The sequence below is a fragment of the Schistosoma haematobium genome, chromosome ZW (assembly GCF_000699445.3).
Source record: "Schistosoma haematobium chromosome ZW, whole genome shotgun sequence".
Taxonomy (NCBI): Eukaryota; Metazoa; Platyhelminthes; class Trematoda; order Strigeidida; family Schistosomatidae; genus Schistosoma; species Schistosoma haematobium.
Window position 1 is genome coordinate 760126 of NC_067195.1, and position 27055 is coordinate 787180.

Here is a 27055-nt window from a genome sequence, read left to right on the forward strand (position 1 = left end):
CCACGTCATTGAAACCTATGCGTCAACAGATACCTCAAATTCAGCTAAAAGTATAGAGAAAACAGAGAAATACAAATCATTACAAATAACGGTTATTTTGATATATTTCATGTTTACTTTCTCACTTAAATTGGTATCATTATTTTTCTCATCACTGTCCTAATATGATATGTAGCAACTTGGGCTAAAATATCTTTACATCAGGCCCACCGCTGATTATAACTGATGGATTGAATTCACTAACGAAGTATTTGTACGTTGTATCCGTCATAGAATAGTCTCAGTTACAGTATTATTAAAAACCAGAGAACACTAGATAGATGTTTCGTCCTAGTATTGGGACTCTTCTACACAGTACAATACACAACCACTCCAACTGAAATCAATATATGACAAATACAACCAGTCTCTTAGCTGGTAGCTGGAGGTAGTCAACAGGAAACCCTGGATCCAGGCTTCGTGCTACTTGGCACTCGTCAGCAAGGTGTACTTGTAATCTTGAGGGAACTGGTGCTCCCTGGCGCATTCGATCTCGTGTCACCCAGCTTCACAGTCAGAGACGTTACCACTGAGCTATCCGAACCGCGACCGACCTCTTGTAGGACTGTGATGTAATCACAATGTCGAGTCACCTAGACTGGTGACCACATTGCAACATAATCGATAGCATTCGATCTGCACTAATAATAAGAACTAGACACGCATGACATTGATCACCACCCAGTGATCAATCAATAGTGACAACCAGTCTTTATAAAACTTCATTTAACCAATCGTTTGTTTAATTCATTTATCTTATTACATCTAATTCTTGATAATTAATATTGTTGTTTAGATTAACTGATAGTCATCTACAACAAATAGACAATCATGCAAAAGATACAACCAGTTCAAAACGACAACATGATAACAACAACATTTGTGACAGTCAATCACAATTCACAAATCAACCGTGTTTTATGAATAATAATAATAATAATAATAATAATAATAATAATAATAGTAATGATAATCCACATCCTGGAAACGGTTCAAGTCAATTATTAACACAAGCACCTATCACATCTTCATCAGTAATAACAATGCAGTCAGTGAATTCAACATCAAATAATGTTGATTTACCATATGTGCATTCAATTAATTTACGACAAACACATCAATCGGATAATCTCATAAAAGAGTCTAATACTACTGCTACTACTAATAATAATAATGATAATAATCCTCCCAAAATAAACTGGACAATAAGAAAACAAACAAATTTAGCTGAATCAGATCCAGTTTCATTTGTTCAATTATTAACAGATCGATTAGAGAAAATAAAAGAATCACGTGGTAAATTAGAAAAATTAATGTCACTTGTTAATCATCAGGTAAGTTGTGTTTTACTTTTATTTTATTTTATTTTGTTTAAACACATAAACATTGGTATAAGAAGGTACCAAATAGAGGTATGCGCTACATAAATCATTCGATTTGTGTGTGGGCTGTGATACTGCCTGGGTGCTCAAACTGGAGTAGGTGGTTTTCTTAGGGGGTCACACCCGGAGCCGTTGACCTAAACGTCTGATCCACATGGCAGTCCCATGGTAGCAGGTGACCAACGACTGGTTCATACGCCATTTGTTCCCTCAGGATCCTGAAGCCCATATGCAGCATTGATTTGGAGTGAGGGTTTTCCAACTTCCCTAGGTGGACTCTCTGTATCCACCAACGCGGTTAGATCGCTGGACATTTGCTTTTCGTGCTCTCAATTTCGTAAACAACATCCCCGCCATGAGAAAGCAGTGAGTAGGACTTCCCTGGCAGAGGGGCTATATACGTGTGGCCATGTGAGAACATTTCGATAGGGAGAGCGATCCCTCCCCATTCTCGGTCGTACCATGGCATTTGGGGGCAGATTTAACACTATATGAAACGCTTCATTTACTGGCCTTTCTTCATAGTTGGGAAAGCTTTTACTGACTTATTTCGATATTTTGAATATCGATTTGGTGATTATTGATTATAGCATGTGCTGATATTGTCGATTTAATTTGTAAATTTTACAGTTCTACAGTATTATTAGTTCATTTTGTGTAGCTTAAGTGTTCCTTGGGACAAGTCTAGGTTTCACGAGAAGACTCTCTAATGTAGAACTAATCACAATCGCCACAACCTAAACTACAGACAAAATTCTATGTTCATTTAAACGCCCCTCAAATGCCCTGATACGGACGAGAGTGGGGAGAGTCAGTTCTCGCTCTCTCGAAATTCTCTCACATGCTCTCACACACAAATATAGTATTTTTAGTATCATCATTGAGAATATGCTTCGAAAAACGAATGGAAAGTCGTGTACGGAGGAATACTGGATCTAAAATGTAGGCTATGATAAAAAGTGAACTATTCTAAACTTAGTCCTCAATCTTACTGTGCAACCCAAAATATAAAGAGAGTGATTGTCTAACATGGAAACCCTCAAAATCGTCCAAAGAATGAACTCAAATAAACCATTTCAATATCAATCATCATGCGAAAAGCTCGGTAGAAAACTCGTCCGTTCTGGAGCATACATTTAGATTCGGATTATGCTCTAGTGGGAGTATGTGTTTGCATATGTCTTGCCCAACGCAGAAGAACCACAACGGGAAGATTCTTTAGGGTTCGACGCAACAATGAAAAAGTCAAGTGTTTATTTTATGGACAGTTAGAGAAACACTTAGTCGACTGTTAGAGAACCATTCAACTTTATATAACTTGATATGATGTATAACTTTAATATAAGACTACTTAAACACTATTGTACACCTTAAATTGGACGTCAAAGTTATGGCTTAGCCATTCATAAGAATATCAAACATTTCGGTTACATCATATCCTCTCAACCAAGTAGTTTGATTGTGAAGTTTTCTTCATTGTTATTTTTAACCTCATCAGTGTTTACTTCAAGTAGTTTTTTTAAAGAGAAAATCATTATTCTGTTAACCGATTCTTACTAATTATCTTCATAGGTCCCGTTAATTTCATGCAGATTTGCATATAATTGTTAATTGATTGGTGAGACTATAATTTATGGACGACTATTGAGCGACGCTAAAGTAACCTTGAGAGTGTCTACCTACTTACTAGGGCTAAATGAAGGTTATGAAGCAGTTTGAAGAATAAGGATTATGATTTACATTTGATGGTTAGGGTTAGGAATTAGATTTAGGGTTTTCATCACAAACTTACATCAGTTATAATGCCAAAACAGTCAGTCAGTCAGCTACAACGTAGGACCAGGCACATATATGCATCGGTCCAAGTTGCCATACCTCATTAACACAACAAGATCAACACCAAATTTATAGAAGTAGTCACTTCAATGGTAATGATATATAAAAGAAGGATTGCATATAATGATATAGTACAGGAAGAAAGAATTAGTTGATAGAAAAAAAGATATGAGGCAGTTTTAATCTCTTAGTTTAAACGAAGACACAGAGTGTATACACCGACTCCATTGTGATCGATCGATTCTGAACCATATCACCAAGAATCTCCAACCATTGGTTACGATAGTCACATGGACCCCAACCAAGTAGTCTGCATCTACCAACATGGCTCAGATTAGAAGTTAGTGACTCTATTTATCCCAATGGATGAGTGAATTTCGTGCCAAAATCGAAGACCTTTTATCCTAATTCTGATTAGTTAGGTCCATAAATTATAGTCTCGCTAAATTGATTTTATTAAATTAACATCTAGTTTTTATGTGACTACTTAGATGAACTTGAAACAATGTTTTTATCTTTTAACATTGAATAGGTTGATGATAAACATCCAACAGAGTCTAAAACTACTCTACCAATAGGACAAACTGATCCAAATGAATTCATGTCTGCTGTTAATCAACATAATTCATCACATCATTTAGATCAATCAAATTGGTCACAATTAAAATCTAATTCGTTTATAAATACTACCAATAGCATAATGAATGAAACAAATTCTTCAACTATTCAACAACCTACATTAAATTATCCTCATAATTCTACATTGATTATGAATACTGGATCACAATTATTGAATAATGTCAATAAATTTCAAAATGCTCAAGAAATATTAGATGATCATTGTTCACGAATTTGGGCAGATGAATCCGATATGAATATTGACACCCAATTATTATTATCATATTCAAAAAGACAACAAAATGATTTGATGCATACACCATATCCTTCAATGTTATGTGATGATACACTTGTAAATTCAATGAAGCATAATACAACTGGTATTGTACGCAGTGAATCTAATGTTAAACAGTATGAAATGAAAAAATTAATGGAAAAAAGTACATTTGCTACAGTAGTTGTTTCGTCTACAGACTCTTCTTTTGTATCTTCAAATAATAATAATAATAATAATAATAATAATAATAATAATAATAATAACAGGACAGAAATATCGGATAATTCTCATCGAAGACGACATATTACTGCTTCTGGTGGTAATGTGACTTATCGAAGTTTCAGTCGACCTAATAAATCTGATCTACGGTCTATCGCTTCATGGGATAGTGGTGTTGTAAGTAATTATTATGAAAAAAAGCATCGTTTACATCATCACCATCATCATCATCGTGATGATTTAGATATTATGGATGATACAGTAGACACTGTATCAATTTTAGAAGCGGCTAGTTTGCAAGCTTTATCATCATCAACTACAGAGTTAGCTCTTGTCAATGGTGAAGTAACTGCTAAACTAGTTGAGAAAATTATACGTCATTATCCACGTGGAATATTCGATGGTGACGATAATTATGTTAGAAAGAATCATACAAATGCAAGCGAAGAGTCATATTTTAAATCAAGTCAATTCAAAGAAACCTCAAATCCAAATTATGCATATCCGTTTAGTAGTAGTAGGTTGAGACGAAGAAGTAAACAATGTGAATCTTTTTACGAATCACCGTCATCATCACTATCTTACCCAATCCCTGGTGTTAATTTGAATTCTACATGTTCTGTTAACAATACTACCACTACTACTACTGGTACCTGTCAACAACACCCTGGCATAATGATCCCATGTGAATGTCATCGTTGTATTCATTGTACACATTCACCATCAGCATTAAATGATCATTTATCAGCAAACTATTGTAATTGTAATTATATTCATCAATTAAATGATAAACCTCAAAATTCTACTACTTGTCATAGTCAACAATTGCCCATTATTACTGCTTCAGATACATCGAGTACTTTTGACTCAGGAATATCATCTGCATACGATCAACTACCTTTAAGAAAACAAGTAAACAACAATCGAGAAAATCGAAGCCAGTATGTGTTTATTATTATTTTTACATGATTACTAGTATTATATTGGTGGGGGGGACCTTTAAGTAAAAATATTCACACTTTTTTTGTTGTGTGACATTAAAATTATCTACCGAGTATTATACTTTATGAAACATTAGCCTACTATCAGTCAGTCAGTCAATAACAACGTAGAACTTCGTACGTACGTACATCAGTTCGAGTTGCCACACCACATTAGCCCAGAGATGCAGTGGTCGATTCAAATCCCGTAGTGCTAGATGTAGTAAAATTATAAGCTGTAATCAGAAAAATTAGGGTTTGAAGATGTTATTCAAGGAGTATAATCCAGTGAAATAAATTTGGAAAGAGAAAAAAGAAAGGGACATGAAGAATTCAGAAGATTAGAATTTAGGAGAACACAAAGAGTGTATGCACCTGCGCCATTGCAAACGATTTTGAGCCATGTCATTCAGGGTCTCTAACCATCGGTTGCTATCATCTAGCGGTCCCCAACCAGGTAGGTAGTCTACACCTACCAACATGACTCGGTCCACTTGTCAGTGACTTCATGGATTTGTCCTATGTTTTGGTCTGGCCTCCCCTAGATTTCTTTCAACCTACTCCTATACAACAAAACATCTCACGTCGAGGCAGTCGGTGGTTGGGCATACGTAACACATGTCCCATCCTTACCTAGTACCCGTTTCCTAACAACTGCATTACTTACTCGATGGCCCCAGGATATACGAGCAATATTTCTAAGACACCTATGATCAAATACTAGTAACCTACGGATATCCTCTACTCTTACCGGCCATGTTTCACTGTCATAAAGTAGGACGGAACGAGCTGCTGCGCAGCAAACCAGTCCTTTAGTTGGTAAACGGATATCTCGCCATAAATGACGCAAGTTGGCGAAAGCTAGTCGAGCTTTCTGTATCCGTGCTGAAATTTCGTCACACACCAGACCACAAGGGCTGATGAGACTTCCAAGATAAGTGAAGCGATCGACACGCTCAATTACTTCACTGCCTATCATTAGTTCGGGTGTCGATGCAACCCAATCCTGAAGCAACATTTTGCATTTCGAGGGGGAGAAATTAGCCTACTGTAGTCACCTTCCTATTTATTACTAGTTATTCTTGTTGTTATTAAGGTATGTTGTGCCATTTATGTAATTCTCACTAAAGTTAGTTTCATATCGTTGATTATTCAAGTAATAATTCTCATCTGATCTAAATATAAACCAACAAACCTCACTGTTTACATCTAATGGTGACATTATATAGTTTTCTATATCATGATGATGTCAACAAAGATTGCCAGATAGTTTCTGTTAAATTAATGCGATTGTCAGACTTATCTGTCATTGATAAATCTAAAAAAACTACGTTAACTGGAACATTATGTCTCTGTTGGGTTACTCGGTAAGATCAAAAGCGGAAACTCTCGCAGAAGAAGTCTTACTGTCGACTCTGATAGTAGCTTAATTATGGATAACCAGTAACTCAAATGATCGTGCCTTTCTAAAGATGAAAGAAATATTTATGAAAGTGATCGACCTTAAAATAACACACATCAATTTGTTTCATTGGTTTTTGATGCCGATGATATGTTTCTGTAGGTTGTGAAACTATAATCATTTCTCCAGATTGATAAGATCCTCGAAACTAAATCAATTTTCAATTTAGATTTATCCAGAGATGAAGTTCTACAATGTTGGCATTCAGAATATGTCGACCTCCGCACTACACTGTGAAGATTGTAAAACAAGAGGTGATATGTTTTCAACTTGATGGTGAGATTTGGTATACTGAATTCTGATGCAATAGTATGTTTGGTGGCAGCTTGGTGCACATTTGTGTAATTGACCTCGAGCCACTCTTTTTAAAATGAAAGCTAATGATATGAATTTTGTTCAATCGAGCTAACTTGAAGTACGGTGAATATCGAGTTCGGTTAGTCAGTCATCTACAAGGTAGGACCAGGCATATATATGCGTTGGTCCAGGTTGCCATACCTCAGTGGTAGTAATATTATATAAATAAAGATTGCATATAAGGATATGATACAGGGAGAAAGGATCAGTTCGTATAAAGAAAAGCATTGAGTAATTTTAACCTCACGGTTTAAGTGAAGACAAATAGCGTATACACCTACGCCATTGTGGTTGATTCTGAGCCATGTCACCCACAGTCTCTAAATGTTGGTCACGATAGTCACTCAGTCTGCATCTACCAATATGGCTCAGATCAGATGTTAGTGACTTTATGGGCTGATATCAAGTTCCTTAACAATAAGTCCTCAGCTTCTGGACAAATTAATGTAGGGACTGTGAAGCTCTCGGTCTAATTGGTACACGTCAGTCAGAAATATCTAGAATTTCGGAGAGGCTGTTGCTCTTCATGGGATTTTAAAATCAAACCACTGTCTCATAGTCAGAGTCTTTACTATTGAGCTATTTTGAAGCAATCTGATTATTTGTTATGAAATAAAATCCCTAAATAATTGTATTTAGTTTAGTCGGAATTTATATATTGTGAACTTCAGCTTAGTTATTATTAATATTATTATTATAGGAGCCTTCATAGTTGGCAAACAAATCCTAATTTCAAGGACAAACATCTTCCCACTCCACGAGGAAACCGTACCCATTCTGCGTCAAAATCCATGTACGACAATAATGATAATAACAATAATAATAACAATAGTGTTACTACTACTTATACACGTGAGTGCCCTCTAACAAACTGCCTCATTTCATCGTGTTATGAATTTGATTCGAAACAGACAACAACTGGACAACAGTTTAATCAACATACTATGAATGATTTACACTTATGTGATTCATGTTCTTCAGTACATCATCATTATCATAACATTCGTCATCATTATCGTCATTCTCATTTTCTTCACCATCATTCTCACTGTCCAGAATTGATGATCAATGATTTGAATTATAAATATGGTAAGTTATGAAATTTTGATTGCTATATGAATGTACGTTTTTCTTCTTTGAACAATTCCACCCCTAACTATTTAATATCAATCCTAACTAACCTCAACACAACCATCCAACTGAATAGATATTTGAAAATGTGGATTGTGTGTGTGAGGATCCGGAACAAATGCAAGATTCTTTGACTAAGAAGTAATTGTCAATGATTTCATCCTAATTTGTACTTCCTGATCGATGGGAATCCAAATTCCGAAAAGATTCGAGCCTGAAACCTTTTTACTTCGTCGGCAACCCAGTATATCTGGACCACTGAGCCAAGATCCAGTTATCATCGTTCCCGAATTCAATGTATTCGCAATCCAACTGAGGAGTCGTCTAGATCTTTTCAATTATATCTGTCCTTCTGCTAACATCTTCACACTCCACTGGTTACAACTTTTGATTAGGATTTCAGGAATCATATCTCCAAGCTAGTCAGTAGAAAATTTATTGAGTGTTTGTTTTGGAATGTAGTCAAGCAGTAAAATTCTAGACGACCTAGCATCTCGTCCCATTTAGGACATGGTATCTGTGTATGCTTATAACTCACTGTTACTGATGTTTACATTGACACTTGAACCCATTACTTCCAGTATTAATCTATTATGCTTTAAGCAACTGAGTTCAAACATATACTAGTTTTTCCACATAGAGTATAATATTATTCTCGTGGTTTTTTTTAAATTACCGCTCTTGTCAGTATTCGCGACTATGTCCTGAATTTCATCTCTATCTAAAAGTATGGAAAAATTTATAACTAACGCTTAAATTTCAATAGTTGAGATCATGAGTCAATTGAAGGTAGACCACCATGGAAAACCTGGAAGCACTGGACGGCCGTTCCGGTTCGAGACTGATAGGTCCTGTGTTGGAATCTTGAGAGGCGAGATCGTAGATGCACACTGCTAAGGAGTCCTACAATAGGACGAAACGACCGTCCATTGCTTCCAGGTTTTCTATAGTGGTCCAGCTTCAATTGACTTATGATCTCAATTATTGAAATTACTATAATGTCCACAAAACCCCTTGTGATATTTTTAGGTCCCGATAAACATAATGAATGGTAACTCTGGGATCCTTTTATGGACCAACACTAAAAGTATATTTTTATCGTATAATTGTTAAATAACTAGACTATTCATATTCACCTTCCTCTTATTATAAGCTTTATTTTGACCTATGAACCCATTATTATACATTTTACCATTCTTAAATTATGCCCTGTCTATTAGTCACTGCCTCCCACATTCACAGCCACATTTGGCCAAATGTTATTTTCTACTTTATGCTACGTTGTGGTCTGTTTGATTGGTATATAAACTCAGTATGTTTGAAATATAAGGATTCTGGACTTAACTAACTAGGCTAAGCAGGAAGCAGGACCAATCAGAACTCGAGACTGCTCGCATGTGTTTTATGCGTCGTGGATCCGATCGATAATTCACTGTTTCTGATTAACGGCTTTGGGCAATCACAGATATTAACAATTAAGTGTAATATCAATTTTCTTCTTTATTTTACACACAACAAGTACATATGTGTATTGTATATTTATTTTATTGAGATCTTGAACCAATTGATGTTAGACCATCACAATTGAAAACCTGGAAGCACTGGACGGCCGTTTCGTCCTATTGTGGGACTCCTCAGCAGTGCGCACCCACGATCCCGCCCGCGGGATTCGAACAGGGCCTTCGGTCTCGCGCGCGAACGCTTAACCAACTGGACCACTGAGCCGGCATCCAATGGTGATAGTTTCTAACATCAACCAATCCACGAAATTGCGCGACCAACTTCCATTGTACCTAAGTAGATAACTGTCTCTACCCGACAAGGATTAGCTGCTGAAGTCCCACAATAGGACGAAACGGCCGTCCAGTGCTTCAGGTTTTCAATTGTGATGGTCTAACATCAATTGGTTCAAGATCTCAATCAAAAACTTAATAATCTCCACAACCCCTATACTATATTGTATACCTGTTGAAGATAATGAAAGTTATTATTCTTATATAGAGGTTGTCTTTTATTCGATTCGTTTATTGATATGAGATTAAATGATAGTAATAATATAAATGAAATATAATCATCATAATCAGTAGTTGTAATTGTATAGTAATGAGATTAATTTTCTTCTATTTTCACTTTTCTCTTGTCGTTATTTTGTTGTTGTTGTTGTTGTTGTTGTTGCTATACTGATATACATAAATGATTTCAAAAGAAGCCGCAAACTGTTTGTGATTCTCTTTTCCTTTTTTTCTTTCTTTCTTTCTTCCATTCATATTTGCATTTATATTATGAATTATATAGTCCCTTTGAAGTGCTTCTTTTTAACTAAACTGTGTTTTTTCTTCTTCTCTTCTTTATATCCATATTATATATATGTGTATATGGAATAGTTTATCTTGTTTATCTCTTGTTATTTACTATTTGTCCAATAGAAAACACTTTTTACCGTCCTATTTACTTTGATGTTTTTTTTAATTTGTTTATTTGTTGATGTGATGAATACCGGTGTCTATTTATTCTTTATGACTATATACATACACACATACACACACATACACATACATACATACATACAATTCTCCGGATATTGTCTTTATCCTTGTGTACTTTTCATGTATTGTCGACGTATAGAAGATATACGTCTACATCTAATACTAAATTATAAGTTTATATTATTAATTATGTCGGTAATTTCTTTGATCATTTCAATAATAGTTCTATTTGCTTTGTGTTTCTATGTGTATCTATGTTGGTTTTGGTTTGTTTAGGAATTAACAACTGATGAAATCTATTTCGGTTTCAATGTACTTTTTCTGTCCTATATATATATATATATATATAGACTAACAATGTTGCTTTTATGATATTCACCGCCACTGATTCGCCCTAACTCTCTCATACATCCGCATATATATATATATATATATATATATATATATATATATACTTAATGAATGAAACAATGTTTTTTAGTTTTTAATTCGTTTGTTTTCCTTTTTTTCTATTTTCTCTTTCTTCTTCTTCTTTTTCATTATCCGTTCCTCAAAATTTTACCTTTTTTTATTTTTAACACAGAAATGGTAGTGTAAAAGTCGAAGGGATAATAGTGAATACTTAAACTCCACTTAGATGTAATCATTATGTTTAATGTTAAGAGTTAAGAAGGTTGGGGGATGATGGAAAGAGTAAAGATTAATGAATGGGAAACAGTGGAACAAATGATCTGTGTGATTGTTATAGATAATTAACTAATTTTTTTTCTTTAAATTCTTTGATATTTTTGTTTCTTTTAACCTTTTTAAATAAGATAAATTAAAATTTTCATTATATATTACTATGTTGTTGCTGACTGACTAACTGACTGAATTGTTAGTATAGGGATTGTGGAGATTATTAAGCTCTTAGTTGAGATCATGAAGCGATTGATGTTAGACCACCTTTAAAAACCTGGAAGCACTGAACGGCCGTTTCGTCCTATTGTGGGACTCCTCAGCACTGCGCATCCACGATCCTACTCGCGGGATTCGAATCCAGGGCCTTCGGTCTCGCGCGCGAACGCTTAACCTACTGGACCACTGAGCTGGCCGGTATCCAATGTTGATAGTGTCAGTAGTACATGTTGTGTGTACGTACATACGAATTTCTACGTTGTTACTGACTGACTGACTGACTAACTGATGTTGTGTGTATTATGCATCATAGATAGAATAGAATACAGGGATTATGATTGTTTTCTGTGTGTTAGAGAGAAACTCTTACCATTTTCATATTGTGAACATTAATACTAATTACAAAGCATTAAATAATGTGTTGTAGTTCAGTGAAGAGATCTCTTTCTGAACGGCGGATTCATTCACGAAAAGCAAAAGAGTGTACAATCATAATTATATACTTCTCCTTAGTCTACAATAATAATTGTTGGTGATAGGTTTGCTGATGATGACCAAATCATGAATAATATCAAGTTTATGAATGTAGTTGTGTAGATTTTGAACATTTATAAGTTGTATTTATTAATGATTGATATCAGTTGGGATACCATCGACAACTGGAGAATAACACATAGCTGTTGCATCTATTTGCACAACATAGATTGACTTTTAGACACTATATTCAATATTGGATTGTACTGGTTAGTTACCAGTACATACCCTAACTATCAAGTTTTACATACCTAGTTCTCAATAATCATATTTCTGATCTACTCTCATCTTTGCTATTACAACACATCAAGCTACATCGTTCTTATAATTGATCTACCTCATTTACTTCGGAATTTATCCTTGATATCCTCAGATCCAGCAACTGATTGATTTCACAAGGCACTCTCAGTAGTAGTTAATGCATTCGGTTTTCAAACTCTAGGTAACTTATTGAAGTCTTATATTCACTCATTTTAATTTACACTATTAACTACAGTAATCTATTTACTTGTTTCATAATGACTTACATTATAAAGGGAAATACTTTAAACAGCCCCCAAATGCCCTGGCATGGTCAAGAGTGGGGTGGGCCCGCCCTCCCTCTCGAAATTCTCTCACACGGCCACGCGTATACAGCCTCTGCCAGGGAAGTCCTACTCACTGCCTTCTCATGGCGGGGGTGTTTACGAAAATGAGAGGATGAAAAGCGAGTGTCCGGCGCTTCAACCGGATTCCAAACCAATGGTGCACATGGGCTCCAGTATCCTGAAGGAACAAATGGAGTATGAACCAATCGTTGCTCACCGGCTACCATGGGACTGCCTCTCCTCACGATGCTCCACTGCCTTGTGGATCAGACCATCAGGTCAACGGCTCCGGGTGTGACCCCCTAAGGAAACCACCTGCTTCGGTCTGGGCACCAGGGCAATATCCCAGCCCCCCACACAAGTCGAACGATTTATGTGGCGCATATATATTTGGTGCCTCCTTGTACCAATGTTTATGTCTTTAAATAAATAAATAAAATACTTTAAAGATATACCTATTCATGTTATCATTATCATCATTGATCAATTGCCTATATTTCATATTGGTCTGTTTATTTGTGATTGTGTCTTTCATACATCAATACACCACATACACTAAATTGATAGCTTTTCATTTGTGTACATGTAGGTTGTTGTGTATGTTCAAATGCCCATGTGCATGTTCACTTATCTTATAGTGAAAATAAGCAAAACATAAACATAGTTGTTATGTAATGGAAAATACATTAAAAAAGAAATACCTATATATACTGTCTTATTGAATAGAACAATAATAATAAGAATAACAACAAAACCACTACCTTTTGTTGGAGAGAGGGATTATTATGACTTAAAATTCATCCTTAAATAGAAGGTAACTTAGTGTTAGTGTTGAGCTAATTACTTGTTAAATTAAAGCATTCGACTTGTCTTTATGGTTGTGTACTACTATGGTTAAAATATAAACTATGAATGTGAAAATGAACAACAATATTGATATTACAGTTGGTCTCATTAAGATTATATTCTGCTTCATTCCGCTTTCATTTTGTTGTGTGTGATAAGATTGATTCATTGTAGTGTTATAGGTGCAACACAGTGGCTAGAGACGTTATCAGATATGGCTCAGAATAGAAGCCAGTGGCGATCCTGCTGTAATCTTCTTTTACTTTCTTCATAAAAAGTGGTTGTGTCTCCCTTACCTGAAAGATTTCTTCCGATTGTACCTTTGCGTTCCCTCGTTACTACCACACTATCTTACACCAATCTCTTCGTTATTGTTCTCTTTTTTTTTCTATTTCTCTTCGAATTCTCATTGTTTTGTGTGGCGCATATATATTGGCGCTCTCTTGTACCAATATTTATGTGTTCAAATAAATAAATAAATAGTGTTATAGGTTTAACTTATCAAACATTTATGGTTTGTCTGTGGTAGGCTTTCTATAGAAACATTTATTATATAATGTGATGAAAGGTTACTCTCTATTTGTGTATATTTCAAAATAGATGGAACGGTGTTTATCCTTATGAAGTGATTTTTCACTGGTTTAGACATTTGACTTTCAGTTATCACATTAGAAGTTTGAACTCCTCTTCTACTTGAATATGAGTAACTTAATAGTAACATAAACATGCACAGAGTGGATATAAGCCAAATACACCAATCTGTAAGTGACGATGAGTTAACAATAATGTCCCAATAGTTGGCGTAGAACTATCGGTTTTCTGAAATTATACAAAATCCTGAAGCGATTCGCTCATTTATTTTATTTATTTAAACACATAAACATTAGTACAAGGAGACAACAAACAGATATGCGCCACATAAATCATTCAATTCATGTGAGGGCTGAGATACTACCCGGGTGCTCAAACCGAGGTAGGTGGTTTTCTTAGGAGGTCACACCCGGAGACTTCGACCTAAAGGTCTAATCTACAAGGCAGTGGAACAACGTTAGGAGATGCAGTCCCATGGTGACTAACGATTGGTTCATACGCCATTTGTTTCTTCAGGATTCTGGAGCCCATGTGCATTATTGGTTTGAAATAAAGGTTTTCCAACTACCCTAGATGAATCCTCTGTGTCCATCGACCCAGTTAAAGCGCCGGACATTCGCTTTTCTTTTTCTCAATTTCGTAAACAACAGTAATGTCATGAGAAAGCAGTGATTAGGACTTTTCTGTCAGTGGTTGTATGCACGTGACCCATGTGAGAGCATTTGTAAAGGGAGAGCTAACTCTCCCCACTCTCGGCAGTACCAGGGCATTTCTGGGATAGGGGTATTCATTATCTTTCTCACACATTGACTGACTGATTGCCATCTAATTATCATTGTCTTAATTATTAAATTCATGTACATTAATTTTGTTCAAATTTATCATGTTCATTTGTTATTTATGAATGTTTACTATTTATTCGCCTTATATAAGAGAATTTAAAAAAACAAAACAACTTTTAATTAAAGTATTAAAACAATTATACAATCTGAATGTATAATTTATTTGTGGCGCCAAATATATGTGCATAGATACATACATATAGCCTCTGTGTGTGTGTGTGTGTGTGTGCGTGTCCTAAGCACCAAATACGGATATAACTATTGTGAATACACCAAATGATGTGGAAGCAATCAGAATCATTAAACAAATAGAATATAGTGACAACTTGATAGATTATTATAAAAGTATATACATTTACAAAGTAGTAGTAGATTGAACATATTTGATTAATGTTTTGAATATTAAAAAAAATTAAGCGAAATCATCTTGTTAGATTGTTTCTATGTTGATTATTGTATCCATATACACGAAATGAGAAATAAGAACAGTTTAGAGTAAAAAGAGTGAAGTGTTTATTTAGAATTAATTTGTAACCACTGGAAGATGAGGGATAGTGTACATTAGACAAAAGATGACAAATCGATTGATAAGGTTGTCAATCTTTACCTACTGAAATTAGTTGGGACATGTATTACGTGTATACCTAACCAAAGTCTACTTTAATATCCAGTGCTTGTTGAAGCAGGACTAAGTTGTGAGAAAAAGAAGGTGGCTAAATCAAAACGTGTTTTTAGTGTCTGATCCAGATACAGACTACCTGGTTGAGGTCCGCTCAATAACGATGACCAGCGGTTAGAGACGTTGGATGATGTGAGTCGAGATCGGTTTGAATGAAGCAGATATATTCATCATTTATCTTCTTCTAGATCTTGAATTCCAATACTCGCATAGATACGTTCTCACTCCGGACTCTTGAACCGTATTTTCAACATTTAGTTTTTTTAAAAAAAATTCTCATTGCTACTGATGATTATTTCGACTTCTGGCCCTAACTTTGGCCAATACACACACATATATATATATGTACCAGGCTCTAAATTGATTATCACTGGTAGCCATCCACAACTTGAGTTCGATCTTCTTTACATCTTATTCAACTTGAATAAGTGCGTAATAACACTAAACTCTACTCTTTAGAAAAACACACAGAAATCCTCATTTGGCTACTTTTTGAGCTACATTTTCAAATTCAGTCTTAAAATGAAAAAAGATTTGAAATTTATTTCTTCAATCTTTCTGACTGTGATTATAATTTCAGCCATGTGTATGTTTATTTTAATAGATGTGAATAATGATTGTAAAAAGCCAACAAGTGGTAAATTACTTCAACACTGGTTACAATTGCAACAAAATTCATCAGAAACTTTACATACACCACTTCGACCTACTACTACTACTACTACTACTACTACTACTACTACTAATGATGATGATGATGATGATGAGCAGAAAATAAAATCTCTATCTTCAGATCATGCTGTGTTGTTGTCCAATGATAATTCACAAGCACAGATTAATAAAAATGGTAAAGAACCATCATCATCATCGTCACATGGAAGAAAATCACATCATCATCACCATCATCATCATCATAGTCATCGGAAATCTAGCGCACATCGTATTGGTAATAATAATGTCAATATGACTACTAATAGTAGTAGTACTAATAATAAGAATCCTAAAAATTCAATGAATGTTGACAATAGTTTGGAGTTGAACAACAATATTCGACTGGATTTGGACGAAAACGATGATGATCATGATGAAAATAATACAAGGTTAGTTGATTCTCTACCATATTTTATTCGTTGGCAAATAGTAATAATATAACTTGTTTATTAATTAATGGTATAGGATATTCGAATTTCAACCACTGAAGCAGGCAATGAAGGGTCCTAACTACCTTTCCACGATCATAATATTATATTATCATCATCGCTGTCTCGTCGCACTTATTTAGAACTATAAACGAAAGTACGTTAATTAGTCAGTCAGTCAGTAACAACGTAGAACTTCGTACGTACGTACATCAGTTCGAGTTGCCATACCACATTAGCACAGAGATGCAGTTGTCGATTCACATCCCGTAGTGATAGAGGTGGTAAGAGTATGAACAGTAATCAGAAAGATTAGGGTTTGGAGATGTTATTTAAAGAGTATAATCCAGTGAAATAAATTTGGAAAGAGAAAAAAGAAAGGGACATGAGGAATTCAGAAGATTAGAATTTGGGAGAACACAAAGAGTGTATGCACCTGCGCCATTGCAAACGATTTTGAGCCATGTCATTCAGGGTCTCTAACCATCGGTTGCTATCATCTAGCGGATCCCAACCAGATAGTCTACACCTACCAACATGACTCGGTCCACTTGTCAGTGACTTCGTGGATTTGTCCTATGTTTTGGTCTGGCCTCCCCTAGATTTCTTTCAACCTACTCCTATACCGTTGAACATCGCACGTTGAGGCAGTCGGTGGTTGGGCATACGTAACACATGTCCCAGCCATCTCAACTGATGAATTTTCACTACGTCATCAATTGATTTGCCATCCTTACCTAGTACCCGTTTCCTAACAACTGCATTACTTACTCGATGGTCCCAGGATATACGATGTACTTTAATTAGGAAATAAACAACTGTCTTATCAGCACTTGTTAAGTGTGGTTTAATAAATAACATGTGTTATTCTACGGTATATTGAATCAAAATTCATGTTAGTTCAATCAGTCGATCAGTTATACACAACTTGAAATCTGACACATGCCTCAGTTCAAGTTGCCGTACCACATTAACACAACACGATAGAATTATTTCAAGACAAATACCAGAGTAATAGGAGTAGCAGTTAGTTGATTTTTGTCAGTAATGTGTCTACACTCTCGAGAAAAATATTGTTTTTTGTATGATTCTAACATGTAGTTGATGATTGACCTTCTGATCCATATAATTTAACTAACACGAAGAACTAAGTAATCAGGATATTTATTAGTACTATCCAAACAGTGTTAATATCTCAGTCCTACTACATAAGATCAATTTCCATTCCCAAGAAGTTCGATGGTAAAATCCCTTAATGTGTACCGTAGGTTCGAATCCCACAGGAAGAATTAATTCTTCAAAAACTGTAGATATATCTTCATGTGACTGATAAGTCTTGTTAATTTGAACGCTTTATTCGGTTCCTAAGCTATTCTGATAACCCACAAGCTAGAACTATACAGCGATTTGAACTCGAGAGAAAAAGGCGTAAAATAAGCGAAAAACACTTTACTCCAAAGGTTCATTTTTGTACAGAAAAACACGGGTATTTATAGATGTTAACATCTGTTAAATCAACATCATATTTTGGCCAATCTACTAAAAGATATATTATGCTACTGACCAATAGTAGCACGCCATGTTGACATTCTAGAAAACTCCATCATGCTCTGATTGGTTAGGAATCTTGGCCTCCTTTAGGGCCTCTGGAGGCTCCGTTGCAGTTCTCGGAAAGCCGACTTAACAGTGACAAATATCAACTAATTTGAACCACTGAATCAAGCCAAGGTTTTAAATGCTTAAAACTAAAGTTATAAATAGAACATCACAAAAACTTATCCAAATCATGATTACAAAAACACAACATAGTAACAATGATGATGATAATAGTCAGTTTTAAATTTATCAAACAACATATGGATATATTGAATAAAATTTTTATGTTTGATACAATGTATTTATTCATCTTTCAATTAACAATCCTCTAAAGAACTAGTTCAAAATTGAGTCATAAAACAACAATCTTTCTTTTATATATCACTACCATCATTGAATGAACTACTTCTATAAATCTGGTGTTCATCTTGTTGTGTTGTTAATGAGGTATGGTAACTTGAACCGATGCACATATGTGCCTGGTCCTACGTTGTAGCTGACTGACTGACCATGATGCTCTGATTGGTTAGGACTCTTGGGCTCCTTTAAGGTCTCTGGAGGCTCCGTTGCAGTTCTCGGAAAGTTGACTTAACAGTAACAAATATCAACTCATTTGAACCACTGAATCAAGCCAAGGTTTTAAATGCTTAAAACTAAAGTTATAAATAGAACATCATAAAAACTTATCCAAATCATGATTACAAAAACACAACATAGTAACAATGATGATGATGATGATGATGATAATAGTCAGTTTTCAATTTATCAAACAACATATGGATACATTCAATAAAATTTTTGATGTTTGATACAATGTATTTATTCATCTTTCAATTAACAATCCTCTGAAGAACTAGTTCAAAATTGAGTCATAAAACAGCAATCTTTCTTTTATATCACACACTACCATCATTGAATGAACTACTTTTATAAATCTGATGTTCATCTTGTTGTGTTGTTAATGAGGTATGGTAACTTGAACCGATGCACATATGTGCCTGGTCCTACGTTGTAGCTGACTGACTGACCATGATGCTCTGATTGGTTAGGACTCTTGGGCTCCTTTAAGGTCTCTGGAGGCTCCGTTGCAGTTCTCGGAAAGTTGACTTAACAGTAACAAATATCAACTCATTTGAACCACTGAATCAAGCCAAGGTTTTAAATGCTTAAAACTAAAGTTATAAATAGAACATCATAAAAACTTATCCAAATCATGATTACAAAAACACAACATAGTAACAATGATGATGATGATGATGATGATGATAATAGTCAGTTTTCAATTTATCAAACAACATATGGATACATTCAATAAAATTTTTGATGTTTGATACAATGTATTTATTCATCTTTCAATTAACAATCCTCTGAAGAACTAGTTCAAAATTGAGTCATAAAACAGCAATCTTTCTTTTATATCACACACTACCATCATTGAATGAACTACTTTTATAAATCTGATGTTCATCTTGTTGTGTTGTTAATGAGGTATGGTAACTTGAACCGATGTATATATGTGCCTGGTCCTACGTTGTAGCTGACTGACTGACCATGATGCTCTGATTGGTTAGGAATCTTGGCCTCCTTTAGGGTCTCTGGAGGCTCCGTTGCAGTTCTCGGAAAGCCGACTTAACAGTGACAAATATCAACTAATTTGAACCACTGAATCAAGCCAAGGTTTTAAATGCTTAAAACTAAAGTTATAAATAGAACATCACAAAAACTTATCCAAATCATGATTACAAAAACACAACATAGTAACAATGATGATGATAATAGTCAGTTTTAAATTTATCAAACAACATATGGATATATTGAATAAAATTTTTATGTTTGATACAATGTATTTATTCATCTTTCAATTAACAATCCTCTAAAGAACTAGTTCAAAATTGAGTCATAAAACAACAATCTTTCTTTTATATATCACTACCATCATTGAATGAACTACTTCTATAAATCTGGTGTTCATCTTGTTGTGTTAATGAGGTATGGTAACTTGAACCGATGTATATATGTGCCTGGTCCTACGTTGTAGCTGACTGACTGACTGATTATTATTATTATTATTTGACATGATTTCAGTGTATCGGATTGAAATTGTTGTTAACCAACCAGGTTAAAATGTGTCGGACATTCGCTTTTCATTCTCTCAATTTCGTAAACAACAGTAATGCCATGAGAAAGCAGTGATTAGGACTTCCCTGTTAATGGGTGTATCGATATGACCATGTGTGAGAGCGTTTGGAGAGGGAGTGCTGAATTCTTCCCATTCTTGGCCATACCAGGGCATTAGCCTATACCTATAATCTAGAAACAATTATGAGAAAGATTAAACATTGACAATAAAATTCGAGAGGACAGAATGAAAAGGCATTTATAAAGGAATATACTGGTATGCACAGTATGCACATATGCCAATAGCAGATTGATCAATTACAGTCTTAAACTTCAATGAGAAGATACAAGCCAAACAATACCAAGTGAACTAACTATTAGTTGCACTAGTAAAGATTTTTAAGGTTTATTAAATGATAATGAGTAGTTTTGTTTATTTTTGAATTGAATTAAGCGTTTTAATCATCAAAATTTGAGGTTTAAAGCATTATTTTTATAAAAACTTTCACGTTCCAAATGCCTTGGTACAGCCGAAAGTGGAGAGAGTCAACTCTCCCTCTCTAGTTGCTCTCACAAAGTCAAGTCGATACAGCCATTGTCAGGTATGTCCTACTTACTGCCTTCTCGGGGCATTACTATTGCTTACGCTTTAACCGGGTTGGTAGATATGCAGTTTCACCTAGGGCGGTTGGAAAACCCTCATTTCAAACCAATGGTGCATATGGGCTCCATGATACTAAGGAAACGAAATGTGTATAAACCAATTATTGGTCACCGGCTACCATGAGACTGCATCTTTATACGTTACTACACTGCCTTGTGGATCAAACTTTTAGGTCAACGCCTCCGGGTGTGGCCCCTTAAGGAAACCGCCTGTTTCGGTTTGAGCACCCAGACAGTATCTCAGCCCTCACCTAAATCGAATGATTTATGTGGTGCATTTCTATTTTCTGCCTCCTTGTACTAATGTTTATGTGTTTAAATTAATAGTAAATAATCGTTATTTTATTAACTTTTTTTTAAAATTTAGTAGTACACGTTTGGACTCTAAATTATCTTCATCATCATCTGGAATGATGCAACAGAGTTGCCATACTACTTCCACAACTGGTTCATCAGGTCCTGGATTAGTTGTCGGCTATTATCTATGCGATGATCCTGTTCCTTATCGAACTGTTTGGACTGGTGGTTCACATAATCCACCTCCATCTTCTTCCATTTCTTCCTCTGGTCTATTTGTTGAAGTTAATGATCAATCAGAAATTGTAGACAATTTTCAAACTAAACTGAGTAATCAATCTTTGTTAACATTGGGACAATTTAAACAATTGATTGCTAAAAAAGGTGTTTATCGGTAAGTTCTTATGATAGTCACTTTTTTCTGTGCTTGTTATTTTGTAAGCTCACTGAATCTTTTTTTTTCAAATGACCCTGTTTCTAAGATGTAAATATAGAGGATAAAAATTTATTATATATGCGGCACACATTTTCATCATCATTATATTTGTGTATGGACTGTGATACTGCCCGGGTGCCCAAACCGAAGCAGGTGGTTTTCTTAGGGGGTCACTCCTCGAGCCTTCGACCTAAAGGTCTAATCCACAAGGCAGTGGAACAACGTCAGGAGATGCAGTCCCATGGTAACCGATGACTAACGATTGGTTCATACTCCATTTGTTCCTTCAGGATACTGGAGCCCATATGCACCATTGGTTTGGAATCCGGTTAAATCGCCGGACATTCACTTTTTGTCTTCTCGTTTTCGTAAACAACACCCCCACCACGAGAGGGTAGTGAGTAGGACTTCCCTGGCAGAAGCTGTATATGTGCGGCTGTGTGAGAGCATTTGGAGAGGGAGGGCGGGCTCACTCCACTCTCGACCATGCCAGGGCATTTGGGGGGGATAAAAATGTCAAATTGTATTCACCTATGCACATATTGGAATCTCATAGTGATGACCTCATTGAGTAAGACAAAGTTTAATTCTAAGAATAAAAAACATGATGAGATTTAAGCAATGTAATTTTGTTTCCCGCACCATAAAACTGGGTTTGGGTATGTAGATTTGATCAAGAAGAGTTTGTCATGAAGGATTATCACTAGTTTCTATGAAATTTAAAGTATGGACGCTATTTTTTCTTTTGTAGAAATAAGATGCTTCAGTTAAATACATGGACAAATTATAGCTCTCGACCATTTAAAATACTTGACAAAGAGGGATATGAAGTGTTTGAATTTTTAAGTGCTACACATTAAATTGTAATATGACATGAATTGGAGTGTTTTATCATTATTATTATGGTCTATCTTGCTCTGAATCTTAGCTAGTTTTTCTCATCTCCAGTTCACGACAGATAATTGGATTATATTTGGATACTTGAATTACAAGCATTTGACACATTCACGATCCTGCCTCACGAGATTCGAACACTGGACTCGCTCGTGTGCGATGAAACACTAGACAATATATATGTCTCAATCATAGTTAGGTCCGAAAGAGTGGCTCTTAGCTTTCACCTAAAACTCTAACCAATAAACCTTACCAGGAGGTATATATATTGTATTGTATTTGTAATTGTAACAAAAGGAGAACGATGAAAATCCCTCCGCAGCCTTTTTGTTGGACAGTGCTATCATTTCTTTGTTTCTTCTCCCTGTTGTGTATTTTAACCTTTGTTCAGATCTCGGTTAACAACACCTTTTGTTCTTCAGTTTTCCTCGTCTGAACTTTTATTACGTAATTTTGATTAAAGACTTATCCTTCGTTGTCTGATTTTCTATTGCATGTTGCCGGACTATTGACAGTAAGGTCGTGTTTGACTAAGCTCACGGTCACGGCGTAATTCAGTGTGTATTTGTCAACCTTTGACTGTCGGTTTGGGAAGATTGCTGGAATCCCTGCAGATAGATATCTGATCCCATCTTTATGGGAATATTTTTTATTGATTCTCAGGTATCGAACCCTTTGGTATTAACCGTTTCTTTTATTGTTCAGCGCGCTACTTTGCGTTAGAGAAACTTCTGACTGTATAGCACAAGCTGTACCGTTTGAGGTATTTTGTATTTTTGATACAATTAGTTCTATTTTCTAAATTAGAACCGTTTAAATTAAGCACAGAGTTTGTGTTTTGATATAATTTAATACGAGTGTCTCAAAAACGATTTGTAAGCTATACAGTAGAACGTAGTCTGACCTATTCGAATAAATTTTGGTTCATCAGTCCTGCATTCAAACCGAATACTGGCAGTTCGGTCGTTACAGTATTGTTGAGACTGGGTTTTTTTTTATTTAGTTTTTATCGTTTATTAAGGAAACAAGTAACACCTAGTTGTTTTTTTCTTCTGACACTATTTTCTCTGTTTTCATCTTTTTCCCCCCAAATCGATTTTTCTAGTATCTGGTCTAGTCATATCACAATTAATCCATATTTAAACTATACACACTGTACTATACCGAATGTCTATTTCTAATCTTTAATGTAATTTATTCATTCAGTTTGTTACAAGTGTGTGTGTGTGCGTGTGAAAGAGAGAGAAAGCGTATATATGTATGTGTGTGTGTGTGGAAGATTAGAAATAACCGAATGATTATTATGTACATATATATGAATACATCAACAACTGACTACTACTACTACTACTACTACTACTACTACTACTACTACTAAGTTTCCAGTGTGCGAAAATGCTCTTTACTTGTTAGTTAGTTCGTTAACCCATAACTGGACAAATGTAAACCTCAATAAACAACGAAAGTTATTCTATTTCATGTCAATTTTCCCACAACAATAATAAAAATTATATATATATATCAGAAGTTAATGTCTAACTTTAACCAATCCATGAAGTTGCACCATCGTATACCATTGTCTTCAGTGAGCTGATATCTCACAACAGACCTGATTGAACTCCACTGGTAACGGCTTCTCACTAGAACTCCAGGAGTATCTCTTGAAATCAGTCACTAGGACGTAATAACCGTCCAGTGCTTCCAGGTTTTCCATGGTAGTCTAGCTTCAATTGACTCATGATTTCAATCTATGAAATTTCTAAAATCTCCACAAAACCCCTTCTGATAATATGTCAGAAGTGTTTTTCTGGATTTTATAGTAATTTCAATAGTTGAGATCACTCTAATATTAATCAACATATGCTCACTAGTGACTGACTTCAAGAGGTATTTCCTGGACTTCTAGTGAGAAGCAGTATGCAGTGGACTTCAACCGGACCTGTTGTGAGATAGTAACTGACTGAAGACAATGATGGATATGTCGCTCAATTTTGTGGATTAGTTGAATTTAGACATTAACACCGTTGGATGCCGGCCGGTTCAGTGGTCTAGTGATTAGGCGCTCGCGTGCGAGACTGATAGTTTCTGGGTTGTAATTTTGCGAGACGGTATCGTGTATGCGTACTGCTGAGGAGTAGTTCCACAATAGGACGAAACGACTGTTCAGTGCTTCCAGGTTTTCCGTGGTGGTGTAGCATATATATATATGGTTGTGAGACATGTTCCTGTTTCTAGTTATTGTCACGTTTTTGTTTTATTATTCTTATTCTGTGTTTTGTTGTTGTTTAATTCTTCTTCGTTATTCTTTTGTAGATATTTTTTCAAAAAACCCAATGATGAATTTGGTACTGGTGTAGTTCATGAAGAATTAACAAATGATAATGCTATTCTACCATTATGGGAAGGTAAAGTTGTAGCACGTGTAGAACGTGCTGATTAATAATAATTTAAACCGTTCAATATTCTTCTTCTTCTTCTTCTTCTTCTTCAGTGATCCTTTCCTTTTAATTTTATAATGAATAATCTATGTATTTGTTTATTTCTTTTATGTGCTATGCTACTCCCCCTCCTCCTCCTCCTACTACCATTGCAACTACCTCATATATCTTATCCCTATTAATTATTGTTCCTGCCATATGTACACTTCTTTTTTGTTGTGTATACATGCATTCATGTATATCTACCTGCTTATTTACTTGTATGTATGTATGTATGTATGTATGTATGTGTGTATTGATATAATGATTATGTAACTATCTATTTAGTATCTGTACAAACTATTCTTTTAATTAACTTTGTGTACAGTTGTATGTTTTTTTCTCTTTTCTTTTCTTTTCTTTTCTTGTAAATACAATATATTATGTTGAAAATATTGGAATCCTACTGTGTACTATCATAACGACTATTATTTACAATTACAGACAAATTGTAACCATCACTGATTCAACATATACCCAATACATAAACCATAATTGTTTCGAATATTTTCATATCAATATCTATTTCGAACACTTTGTTTATTAGTAATAAACTTTTGTGTATGTGTATGTGTGTGTTGATCTGTATTACAGTTTGGGTCTGTGCATTACACTTCACTTCACTCCAACAACAACACTCACACACACACACACACACACTCTCTCTCAATAATCCTCAAATTGTACGTGTATTTGAAAGAAAAAAAAGAGAAGTAATTGCATATATAATTAATTAATTAATTAGTTTCAGTTAATTTTGGTTTTTCTCTCTCTCTCTCTCTCTCTTTCTGTTTTTATTGTTATGGTTCTGGTGAAAGTCATGGAGATAAATAATATAATTATATATTCACTTGGTGTTGTTTACTTGTTATTTAGGACTGCAATTGATCAGTCTCATGTTGGCATATATGCATCCGATATTGCCTAAAGTAATAAACCTTATAGGCAGTGGTAGGTAGTGGCTAGCAGTGGTATTCAGAACACGCGTTTCGTCCTATTTGGAACTCGTCAACTGGATGTACCTTCATCTCAGAGTTGATGTTCATTCTGGGACTCGAATCCCCATTGCACAAGCAAATGGCTATCAGGATTCAGTAGCTAAGTGGATAATGCGATGGCGTTTGAAGCGAATGGTATTGGATTTGAGTCCCTCCAAGAGTGAACATCAATTCTGAGATTCAGGTACATCCAGTTGACGAGTCCCAAATAGGACGAAACGCGCGTCAAACTGAATTCCACTGCTAGCCACTATCCATCTTTGAATATAATTATATGTTTCATATCCTTATATGTTCAGGGTTTATGCATTGGTTTATATCCTGTGTTATATTGCGAATTGGATGGGGTCATAAATGTAAAACCCGTTCCAATGCAAAACAAATCACTCTAACTTGTAAAACTGATCAATTCGATATGCTTTTCAGTCAATCGAATGTATATCGAGATAATTTTCAATAAATAATCCCGTGTAGTTCTTTAATGTAAGACTGAATGTTCATGATTAAGACATTGTTGAGGACGTAAGATCCCCAGAACTCACTTGGAAAAGGTCCTAATTTTGTAATTTCATTCCGAAAATTTGAATTTTATGTTTTCGCGCCAAGAGACGCTTAGTTGACCTACAACTTACATTTCCTACTCGGCAATCCTTGACTATCATTGGTTGGCGGAT

At 35.1% G+C, this 27055-nt stretch overlaps 1 protein-coding gene across 1 annotated transcript in view; it reads left to right on the forward strand.

Moving 5' to 3' along the window:
- Positions 1 to 26664, forward strand: part of AXIN2_1 (Axin-2) — a 45236-nt gene extending 18572 nt beyond the window's left edge. The window contains exons 3-8 of the mRNA XM_051210139.1: positions 836 to 1373; positions 3790 to 5312; positions 7871 to 8259; positions 16368 to 16863; positions 21647 to 21970; positions 25220 to 26664. Coding sequence (XP_051070103.1) covers positions 836 to 1373; positions 3790 to 5312; positions 7871 to 8259; positions 16368 to 16863; positions 21647 to 21970; positions 25220 to 25346 — 3397 coding nt within the window. The 3' untranslated portion in view covers positions 25347 to 26664. The remainder of the gene's footprint in view (positions 1 to 835; positions 1374 to 3789; positions 5313 to 7870; positions 8260 to 16367; positions 16864 to 21646; positions 21971 to 25219) is intronic.
- Positions 26665 to 27055: the final 391 nt, after the last annotated feature.